The following is an 11788-nucleotide window of genomic DNA, read 5'->3' on the forward strand; positions in this document are numbered from 1 at the left end:
CACAAATTTATTTTGGTGTCTTGTTATCACTTTTGCAGGATCATAACTTTTCTGATCTTACTTTCGGTATACGTTTAGGAATGTATTCTGAGAAAAAATATTTTCCTCTGTTCAGAAATGCTCTGAAGAGTTCACGAAGAAACCTTCATTATGACAAAACAAATGTTGCAGAGGCACTTTTTTTTCCCAAAAGAGAATTGGGTTAAGAGAATTGGGATTGGGAGTCTACATGAAGCCTATGTTGATCCAATGTGGCTAACTTTTTGTGTTGTGGAGTCCAAGTCAGACTTACATCCATATAAGGTCAAATTTATCAAGTATCCTAACGGGAAGGACAAATTTGATCCCAAACTTCGACAGAGAGAGAAAATTTAATCCCAAACTTTGACGGAGGGCAAATTTAAACTATAAGTCATACTTGGAGGGTAAATTTGACCCTTGTCACTTTCTAATATAATAGAACTTAAAATACAAAAAGGACCCAAATCCCAATCTGAAAAGTGAAATCCCCAATCCCAAACTCCTCGCTCGTCTCTCTCAAGTCTCAGCTGAAGCAAATTTCATTATCAAGTTCAGCTCTTGCATCAACACAACATCAAGCATCGATCAAGTTTGCCTCTTTGTCCTTTACTCTGTACTTTCATATAAATAAAATTATTGTGGCTGTTTTTGATTTCTTCACTTGAGAAAAACCCTACCACTTAAAACTGAAGAAAATTTCAATTGATTTTGGGATTTTGGATGTTGAATATAAGGAAGGAATAGGTAGAATGAAAACAAAGTTTTCATAATAAAATAGTTCTCAAGCATGATGCCATTTTTTCTACAGTTACACTAAAACTCTATAATAGAATAGAAAAGCTAATGATAATGAACCTTTTTCCTATGTCTTCGCTTTTCCTTGTTGCCTCTCTGTTCTGTTATATTATTATTCTAACTTCTAATTTGGATTTTAATTTTGTAATCCAGTTTCAAAGTCCAATGAAGAGATATTTCTCTACGATATCATCCAAGATGCCACAACCAAGTCCATCCGCTCAAAATGTTCCTCGTATGGAAGAAAACTTGAACCTGTTAGAAGAAAATCATCATTCTACTAAAAAATAAAAGCAATGAGTCGATTTGGATTCTCTACTCGCGGATCCAAATAAAATAATACCCATTCTGGACTATCATCCAGATGAACGTGATGAGATTAGACGAGCATATATCTAAAGGGGTCCTCATCAACCTCGACTTCCTAGGTTTCCTCAAACAGATTTTTACGAATATAAACGTCGTTTTAATCGTAAATGGTATAAAAAATACCATGATTGGTTGGAGTATAGTGTGGTAGAAGATGATGCTTATTGTTTGTGTTGTTATTTATTTCAAGATGAAAGCATTCATCAAGGTGGAGGCGAAGCATTTTCAAGTATAGGGTTCAAGAGTTGGCACAAAAATAAAAGAGTAGATACGCACGTTGGTGAGTTGAACAGTGATCACAACCAGGCAAAGAAGAAGTGTGAAGATCTAATGCGACAAGAACAGTCAATTCAAGTTGCGTTTGTAAAGCCGGATAATAAAGCTAAGCTTGAGCACAAAATTCGTTTAAAGGCTTCAATTGAGGTGGTGAGACTCCTTTTGAATCAAGGATTGGCATTTTGTGGACATCGTGAAGATGAATCATCATTAAACAAGGGTAACTTTCTTGAAATTCTTTCATGGTATGCGAAGCGGTGTGATAAAATTAGTGATCTTGTTTTGAAGAAGGCTCCAAAAAATAATCAGTTGACTTCTCATAAAATTCAAAAAGATATTATCACCGCATGTAAGCTGGAAACAATTAAAGCTATTATGGAGGACCTAAATGGTGACTATTTCTCATTGCTACTTAACGAATCTTGTGATGTGTCACGTAAGGAGCAAATGGCAATTGTTTTGTGATATGTTGATAGATGGGGATCTGTGGTGGAACGCTTTATTGGGATTGTTCATGTTCGTAATACTAGTGTTTTATGTTTAAAAGAAGCAATTGTTAACTACCTTGCTCAACATTCTTTGAGTTTATCTAATATACGTGGACAATGCTATGATGGAGCAATATGCAAGGGCGTCTAAGTGCGTTAAAATTTTGATTCAATAGGAAAGTAGATCAGCTCATGCGATTCATTGTTTTGCTCATCAACTTCAATTGACTCTTGTCAGGGTATTTAAAAAATGTCTTCCGGTTGGAGAACTTGTATTGTTGGTTTCTAATGTCTTAAATGCAGTGGGAGCTTCTTTTAAATCCATGGATGAACTTGGAGAATATCAAGCAGAAAAAGTTCAAGAGGCACTAGATATGGGCGAGGTTGAAACTGGTAAGGGCTTGAATCAAGAGCTTGGTCTTGCTAGAGCTACTGATACACGTTGCGGTTCACACTACAAATTTTTTAAGAAATTCATTAGTATGTTTTTCTCTATTACTGATGTTCTTCATACTATTGTTGTTGATTCCGAATGTGTTGAAGATAGTTGTAAGGCTACAGGATATCTTAGAGTTTGTCAAACATTTGAGATTGCTTTCATATTGCACTTAATGAAAGATATTTTGGCGATTACAAATGAGCTTAATGAATCCTTACAAAAGAAAGAACAAGATATTGCAAATTCCATGTTACTTGTTAAAGTGGCTAAGAAACGATTGCAATGTCTGAGAGAGGAAGGATGGGATCCACTTATCAAGAATGTGTCTGCATTTTGTGTCAAGTATGATATTTGGATACCTAATTTTGATGAGTTCTATGTTAATTTTGGAAGATCTCACCGTAAAGTTGTGGAGCATACTTTCTCACATCACTATCATGTCGATATATTTTTTTAAGATTATTGATTGGCAACTTCAAGAACTCAATGATCGTTTTAATGAGGAGAAAACGGATTTACTTATTAAAGTTGCTTGCTTGAATCCAGTTGACTCATTTTCTAGTTTTGACATCAATAAAATACTAAGAATGGTTGAATTATATCCTGATGATTTTGGTGAAGATATAATGGTTACTCTTAAAAATCAGCTAGAGACCTATATTGTTGATGTCCGTGATGTTGATGAAAGGTTCTCCAACCTGAAAGGACTTGGTGATCTTTCTAAAGAGCTAGTTAAGGCAAAGAAACATTTAAATTATCCCCTTGTGTTTCGTCTTGTAAAATTTGCATTGCTCCGACCGGTCGCCACCGCTACAGTTGAAAGAGTTTTTTTGGCGATGAAGTTGATAAAAACTGAATTGCGAAATCGAATGGATGACGACTTCATGAGCGGTTGTATGGTGCCTTATGTAGAAAAATATATATTTAAGACCGTTTCTGATGAGAGTATTATGAACAAGTTTCAAAAAATGAAAACTCATAGAATACAATTGTAATAATATATTTTAATTAATCAAACTTTATTTTGATGCTACTATCAATCTTATGGTCAAGAATTGAAATTCTCTGTAACTTTCTATAGCTTTCTGTTTGGAAGTGGAGGGCCTGCTAACAATTCTCAGACTACTCGCAACCATGAAAAGGCTCCAACTAATGAGCCTACCCCAAAGCCAACTGCTCTTTCTAATTGGTACATATTTATATAGGGACAATGGAGGCATCCTATTTGATGGACAAACAAGCAAGGAAGATTCTGTTGCTCATAAGCTTTACTGGAATGATATGTAATTTTTTTTTCCAGTCCTTGATGGAGTTTGTTATGTGAAAATATACTACAACTTGGTGAACTGCACACCTCTTTTTAGATTGTTGTATCATGACTTATTCGCTTCCGTTTTTTTTTTTTTTTTATTGATTTGAATTGCTTGTCTTTGTGCCGAGGGTCTACTGCAAAATAATATCTCTACCTCCCATTTGAATGTTTTCGTCCACTCTATTTTTTTCATAGATTGAACCCGCTTGGTGAAAATCCTGAGTCCGCCACTGATGGGTTGAAAGGGATTAGCATGGGGGGAAGATGGGATGAGGACGTGAGGTGAGGGGTTTAGGTTGGGGTAGTTTAGGATATAATATTTTAGTTTCGTTTTTTATTATATTGGTTTTTTTTTTGGTTTTTTTATTAAAGTTAAACAAAGATAAAAGTATAAAAATAAAAAAATTAGCTAATTATTTATAGACCAATCAAATATAGCAAAATTAAATAGCTAGTTCATTGTAAAAGAATACTAAAATCACTAGCTTATTTAATAAACCCAAATTAGAAGAAAATATATTTTTTGTAATTTTTCTTTTCTTCCCTTTTTGGAAAGAAAAACAAGACTTATCCTAAAATGACTCAATTTTTTGAAGATTTCAATTTTTAAAATAAAAATATACTAAAAATTAAATAAAAATTAAAATATTTAATTAACCCTAAAAAATTATTAAACGCTAAAAATGGTGTAAAAATTTATGTCGGTAAAAAATTAGGTGTTCACACCACGAGCGTTATAATGGCGATTTTTTAAAACCTCCGCTCAACCGTCACAAAATAAAATTTGACTTTGTGGAGGTTTTCAAAATCAATTTTTGGCAGTTTATAACCTCTAAAGTTTACAATCCTACCTTGAAATTGCTGTCCAGTTAAATATTGTAACATCAAATGAAAAGGAGGAAGTATGTATTGATTATTTTGCTGAGAAGAATAAACAGCTAAACATATTTTACTTTTCTTTCTATAAAAAGGAGTTAAGTTATATTTTACGATAACTGCTTAGACGGTTTGAAAGCTGCTTAAACAATATTGTGCATTAACGCCCACTAATTATTAGATGATAATCCTTTTTTATATTTTAAAATTTTAATAAAGTTAGATTTGGTTTTTTCTCTTGGTAATCTATAGATGAAGTGATATATTTGGTATGGGGTGGGTTCTTTCGAAAATTAGTGGAGTTTATAATCATGAAAAAAAAAAAAAAAACTAAGCTCTAAACTAAATTAATTTTTGAAATCGGTGGTATGCAAAGTTTGGAACTAATTCGAAAAAATCTTTATATTTGTATTCATTTATACATAAAGATTTCATCCGTTATATCTTTGGTTAAATTTATATTGAGATCATATAATAAAATCATTTTCTTTTGTATGACGACGCAAAGCGTCGACAGTTTGATTAGTTTAATATTAAGCACCGCCTTAGGTTTTATATCACCATATATATGTCAATGTACTTCATGTTGATAAATATGTTCTTCAAATTATTGAAGAACATATTTATCACATGTTAATATGGTTTGGCTGTTGCAATTTGGGAGTCTGACTCAAGAAATAACAGATCTTTTCAGACTTCGACTTTCAAATCTGTCGGATTTGCGGATTAACTTTCTTCAAATAATTACAACCACCGCAATATTTAGTTAGGGGTTTAGTCTGATCAACACCAATAATAGTTGATAGCTAAAGAGAAACGATATTATATATTACAGGGACATGGAGCCATACCTCTTTACCTTATATATGTTGTGACATTATCATCTGTATATTCTGCATATGAGATCTAAATCTAAATTAAATTAAAGAGGTACATGCCATTTTGCCTAACCTAATAAGGAGCTCTCGTAATATTTATTTTGGGAGTTCATCAAAATTGACAAAACAAAATGATCAGGTGATTGTAAAATGTAAATCTTGTGCAATATAAATAGCCAAGGAGGCTGCAAGTTTGATAACTCCCATGCTGCAATGTTGTAGATCGATGAGCCCTTAATTTGCCTGTTCTATCAGCAGGTAATTCACCCATTCAAAGTGATGAACCCTTAATTTGCATGTACCTTCAATCGGTTTCTTCTTTCCTTGCTTAATTTCAGGGGACGTCAGTCAACTTTTATTTTATTGCACCAATATTATTAAGTTTATTTTTGTAATAATAAAGTCGCTCAACTTTGCGTTAATATCATATAAAGTCACTTATTATAATCACACATAAGTAGGTGCTAGCTACAACTAGTGACTTTCTAGATATTTGGGCAAAATGGTGATTTGGTTAAAAAAAAAATTAATGACTTTCTGTTATACTTAGGTAAATAGAGCAATTTTTTCATCATAAAAGATACTTTAATGACTTTAGTGTAATAAAGTAAAAGCTAAATGACCATTTGTCTGATTATTGTGACGACAGTTCAATAAAATCTTGAACCTTGGTGTGGGGTAAATTAGGATAGGAACATTGAGATAAAAACACGATCGAGCACAGATTTTATTGCTGCAAAGATCGCATTAGTACTCTACTAAACAAAGGTTACATCAAAATAAAGAAAGGTGGAATTTATTCTGGCATACGAAGTAGCGCAACTTATTGCGGCATATACCGACTTCTAGAGAGGTCCCGTGGAAGAAACAGTAGAATGAAAAATGTACCAAATATGCAAACTGCAGACTGAATTAACTTCCTAATTTAAAAAATTCTGTTTTAGTAATCTATTGGAGTATATATAATATAGAGGGTACTTGCATGACAGAATGGTTGATGTGCATTTGAAAGGTGCATCCGTCCATAGCTGCCAGTCTTGCAGCCATGCCATTCCTCATCCTATAAAGTTTAAAGTTATTTTCTTATATACTTTCTTGTAAAAGAATGCATTTTTTTTTCAAAGTACATGTGTTTGTATAGAGAATTGACTTTTAAATGATTTTGTGTAAAAAATATATATTTACATCTCCATCCTATATATACCCACCCAAAAAGGCGTGTATAGTACATACAATAAAATACATGAACTAGGGTGTCACCATGCTAAAGCACCGGCAGTATATAACACAAAACCGACCCACCTTCAGCTATCATTCCATTTCTTCTTCTTCTTCTTCCCTTTTTTTTTTTTTCGGAAGCGTGCACCTTCAATGAAATTGGATGTCCAAAATTAATTCTGTTACACATGTTCAACGATAAACCGGGATCAAGACCTACGAATTTAATTTGCGTTCATTAATTAATGATTGCATCCACATACTATTCTAAGTACAACTATTTAAATCAAGAGTTCGAGATTGTATAATTGCAAATGGAAGTTTGTGAAATAATAAGGTAATACAGTTATGCAAATAACATTATAATCAAGTCAAGTGTTGCACTGTTCTTTTTCTCTTTTTAAAAAAAAAAAAAAAACTATTCACTGATATTTCATTCTTCATCAAACTGTCATAATGCTAAACTAAGCTTGTTATTTGCTTAACTAAAGATAAAATACAACGTGGCGCGAAATGATGGAGGATATAATGAAAAAGTTCCCACATCACACTTAGTCATCAATGTCTTGCTGAAGGTAAGCACCTCAAAAAAAAAAAAAAAGTAAACTTCATGATTCGATGATCGGACAACAGATCAGCAATCGTATACATATTTACAGAAATGGATGTAGAAATTCGAATCAGCGAAAGTAATTGCATCAATAATTTTTCACTTAAACCATATACTACTTATCTATTAATTAAACTTATACTACTCCCTTCGTCTCAGTTTAAGTCATGTCTTAATTTGACTGGACACAAAGTGAAATAAATAAAAGAAATTTTTTAAATCTTATGATCTAAATTAAAAATGTGTGTAATATACTAAAATGTCTTTGGAATCTTGTGGTTTTAAAATTTAAACTTGTCACATGAGATATTTGAATTATTAACTTACTAAATATAGAGAAAGACACTTTTTTGGGGCAGACCAAAAAAGAAAATAAGTCACTTAAATTGAGACGGTGGAGTACTATTTAGAGCCCGTTTGGATTGGCTTATAAGTTGCTTATAAGCTGTTTTCAGCTTTTTTGAGTGTTTGGCTAGCCAACTTAAAGTCATTTTGTGCTTAAAATAAGCTCAAAAAAATAATTGGGCCCATTTGACTTAGTTTATCTAAAGCAGATTATAAGCTAAAAACAGCTTATAAGCCAAAAAAATAAGTTAGACTACCCCAACTTATTTTTTTTAACTTATAAGCTGTTTGCAGCTTATAGGCATAAGCCCATCCAAACAGGCTCTTAATTAGTAAAGGATGTAAACAGAGGAGGAGTTAAAGGTAATGAAGTGATTTGATTGAATTTCTTTCATCCGAAAATTACACAGTGTAAGTAGATTAAATTAATATTTTTATAATGTATAAATGGTTGAATCCTCTTGACATAAGAGAAGTCTCTAGATATAGCATTTTTATTATTTTTCTCAAGTTCTCAAGTCTCTTATTTGGATTCTTAGCTCCGCCACTGAGGTGAAGTAGTACTCCATCCTTCCCAACTTATCAGATGCACTTTAATTAGGCATGGAGCTTAAAAAAAAAACAGAAAAATTAGACTAATCAATTATAAAATTTGTAATTTAGACGAGTCATAGATATTTATATAGTTATAAATCTGTAAAACAAAGTTTAAAAGATACTTTTTTTAAATAAATAGAGATATTATACTTTTTTAAACAGACTAGAAAATAAAGTGTATCACCTACACTAAAACAAATAAACTAATAACGTGATGACCACTTTAAAAATTTGCATCCCCCTGGATATTCATTATACTGTAGGGGGAGTAGAGAGACTATGGAGATTAAACCTCGAGTTCTAGCATAGGATTAGGTCCTGGCGGAGTCACAGTCCGCAAGGATGTTTAGTTGAACATTCTTCGCTGAAAAATTATATCGTGTAAATATATTAATAATTACGTATTATAAATTATAATATATTGAATATCCTTAACATATATATTAATTCTTCAAAATTCAAACACTCTCGATCGGATCCAAAGAGCAATAGCCTAAGGTGAAGGAGGAGGAGGAGGAGGGGCAATAATTGGAGGAATCCCAAAGAAGGCAAAGCTGCCGGCAAAGTTTCAGGAACAAAGGCAAAGAGCCAAAGGCGAATGGAAATGATTACATGAATGAAGAAAATGGACCCCACTGGACACTCACCTTTGATAAATCTTCCCTTTCCAAGTCTCTCTATATTTTTTGACTCTTGGGATTGGGCCCCACCTTTGGCCACCATTGTCTTTATGGATTGAATGATATAAAGAGCACCTCACGTGGAGTCTGAACCAAAGGCTCTGTCCAACCACAATTAAAAGTAATTTCTGCAAAATCAAACTCAAAATCAGCAATATATACAGTATTTTCCTTTACATATTTGTCAAAAAGGCAAATTAAAAAAGGAGACTCCAACAAAAGCAAATAATTTCCTTTATCTCCTTTTGTTCAATTTTTCTTCGCTGTTTAAAGCTCACACCTTATAATTCCCACTCATTATCGTTGATGCTTAAAGATTTTCTCTTCTTCTTTCTCTTATCCGAACCAACACATGTTACACATCAAACGCCAAAAGAAAAAATCTCATACAACTATTTAGAGTGGAAAGAGACATACTCATCCCAGCTAATACAAAGGAGAAATTAAAATAGAAAGAAAGAAAAAAAGATAAAAGGGAACAGTTTGTTTCATTTCATTCATTCTAAGAGAGAGAAAGAAACATAAACAGACCCACAAGGGAATTAAATATAATGTCTGTCACTATTTTCTCATAAAAACAACTTGGCCTAGTAGAGAGGAAAAAGGAGGAGAAAGAGAAAGAAGGGGTTTTTTTAAGAGCAAGTTTTTAGGCATTACAACTTTGTGATCATGGATGGAGGAGGTGATGATCATCTCCACCAACACCACCATCACCGCTCTATTGCTACTTTCCCCTTCCAACTACTCGAGAAAAAAGAAGACGAAGCTTGTTCCAGCTCATCCAACGCCGCAGCTTATACTTCTCTTGCCATTTCAAACACAGATAATACTCATACAAACCCTAATAACACACCTCGATCAACTACTTCATCAGCTTCCACTCTCCAAATCTCAGCTTCTGGCGTCGATACATCTAAAAAGCCGCCTCCCAAACGAACCTCCACCAAAGACCGCCATACTAAGGTTGGTTAAATTTTCATCTGACCATCTCATCTAAAAGCTTAAACTATCATAAATTGAGAAAATCAAATTCTTTTACTATCAATTAATTCTTTAGCTATTTTATGTGTCGACAGGTTGATGGTCGTGGTAGACGTATCCGCATGCCCGCGCTTTGTGCGGCTAGGGTTTTTCAGCTCACGCGTGAGCTCGGTCACAAGTCCGATGGCGAAACCATAGAGTGGCTACTTCAACAAGCAGAACCAGCAGTCATAGCAGCTACAGGAACCGGTACAATTCCAGCAAACTACACGTCGCTTAATATTTCATTACGGAGTTCAGGTTCCAGCATGTCCGTACCTTCACAGCTACGATCTTCATATTTCAATCCGAATTTTTCGCTCTCCCAACGACGAGCGTTATTTCCGGGAATTGGATTGACGACAGATACTTCAGCTACTACGTTGTTGAATTTTCAGTCAGCGAATTTAAGCCCTAATATGCATCAGTTACAAACAAAGCCTGAATTGCGTGACAATTCAATTGATTTGACGGAAAGTGCTGGTGAGGATAATTTAAGTAGGAAAAGAAGATCGGATTTAGACTTGGAGAATCAGCAGCAGCACCAGCAAATGGGAAGTTATTTGCTACAGTCGAGTACAGGTACTATGCCAACAAGCCACTCTTCAATTCCAGCTAATTTTTGGATGGTGACGAATCCAATTCCTAGTAACCAAGTCATGGGAGGTGATCCAATTTGGCCGTTTCCATCAGTAAGCAATTCTGGCGCTGCTGCTTTATATAGAAGCACAATGCCAAGTGGATTGCAATTTATGAATTTTCCTACCCCCGTGGCGCTTTTGCCTAGTCAGCAGCTCGGGGGTAGCAGTGGTGGTAATAATGGATTGGGAGAAGGGCAATTAGGCATGTTTGCTGGACTAAATCCATATAGAGGAGGTGGCGGTGTATCGGAATCTCAGGCGAGTGGGTCCCACTCACATCATGGTGGCGATGATCGGCATGATACAAGGAGCCACCATTCATAGCAAATTCAAGTTCATCCATTCTTTCCAACTTGTGTTTTGTAAGTTTGGATGTTTAAAGAGGTTTGATTATTTGCTCTAAAATTCCTTATCTTTTTTTTTTTTTTTGGTTGTTAAATTTCCCTTGAGCATTCTTTTTCTTTCTTCACCTTTTTTCGTGTGATTAATTTGCCTTACGAGTTTGAAAAGGGCAACAGTTTTAACAAAGGGAGGAGTATTTTGGTTGGTTTTGTCAAAAATCTCTGAAATGTTTTTTCAATTATAGAGTAGAGATTGTTCCTTCATCATCATCATCATTGAGAGTTCCTTTTTATCTTTCTTCTAATCTAATGTCACATGTACAAACATTATTGCAGTAAGTTAATTTCATCTGGATATGGATTATGTCATATCATAAGAAAAAATTAACCCTCTACGGACTTGCAAATTAGCAACTATAGTAGTGAAGTTTTTCACCTGGCAGCCTATAGGCTTGGCTCTTCTCATAAATAGTAAAAGTGTATAAAAGATTATTTTTACACTATCAAGTCGTTAAAAAATAATTATACTTGTAATTTTACAAGTGATCATATGTTATGTGCACTGATGGTATTAAAAACATTATCAACAAGTCATTTAAAAAGCAATTTCAGTTAATTTTATATACAAACATCTGATTGATAACAAGCACCGGTAGTATCAAAAAAAAATTACACTGTCACTACTACAACTTTTATAAAGGGGGATCAGTAACGTGAAAAATAAGATATTTACTTGCTAGTTGCTATAATAAGTTGAAACAAGTTATAATTTGTTTTCGTTTGCACTATTAATAAAATTTACCCAACAATAACAGTTAATTACATTTTTAGTAAAATTTACAATTAAAACTTATCATATGAATTTATTTGTTACTATCTTAC

At 33.6% G+C, this 11788-nt stretch overlaps 2 protein-coding genes across 2 annotated transcripts; both read left to right on the forward strand.

The window, feature by feature from the left end:
* Positions 1 to 1515: 1515 nt before the first annotated feature.
* On the forward strand, positions 1516 to 3986 carry LOC132631472 (uncharacterized). The gene is made up of 5 exons (XM_060347047.1): positions 1516 to 1922; positions 2188 to 2767; positions 2847 to 3379; positions 3594 to 3671; positions 3896 to 3986. The coding sequence occupies exons 1-5, from the start codon at positions 1516 to 1518 to the stop codon at positions 3984 to 3986; spliced, it is 1689 nt and encodes a 562-aa protein (XP_060203030.1).
* Positions 3987 to 9256: 5270 nt separating this feature from the next.
* On the forward strand, positions 9257 to 11170 carry LOC132632964 (transcription factor TCP14-like). Its single transcript, XM_060349121.1, has 2 exons — positions 9257 to 9867; positions 9981 to 11170. Exons 1-2 carry the CDS (start codon positions 9574 to 9576, stop codon positions 10887 to 10889), a joined length of 1203 nt encoding a protein of 400 aa, XP_060205104.1. The 5' UTR covers positions 9257 to 9573; the 3' UTR covers positions 10890 to 11170.
* Positions 11171 to 11788: the final 618 nt, after the last annotated feature.

This window comes from Lycium barbarum, chromosome 3 (genome assembly GCF_019175385.1).
Source record: "Lycium barbarum isolate Lr01 chromosome 3, ASM1917538v2, whole genome shotgun sequence".
Classification (NCBI taxonomy): Eukaryota; Viridiplantae; Streptophyta; class Magnoliopsida; order Solanales; family Solanaceae; genus Lycium; species Lycium barbarum.

Bases quoted from the DNA above. Each gene is read 5' to 3' on its own strand.
- LOC132632964 (XM_060349121.1), top strand. From the start codon at position 9,574: ATGGATGGAGGAGGTGATGATCATCTCCACCAACACCACCATCACCGC. The intron at 9,868-9,980 runs GTTGGTTAAATT...ATGTGTCGACAG, and splicing joins CCAAAGACCGCCATACTAAG to GTTGATGGTCGTGGTAGACG.
- LOC132631472 (XM_060347047.1), top strand. From the start codon at position 1,516: ATGCGACAAGAACAGTCAATTCAAGTTGCGTTTGTAAAGCCGGATAAT. The intron at 1,923-2,187 runs GTGATATGTTGA...GACTCTTGTCAG, and splicing joins GAGCAAATGGCAATTGTTTT to GGTATTTAAAAAATGTCTTC. The intron at 3,672-3,895 runs GTAATTTTTTTT...TTTTTTTCATAG, and splicing joins AAGCTTTACTGGAATGATAT to ATTGAACCCGCTTGGTGAAA.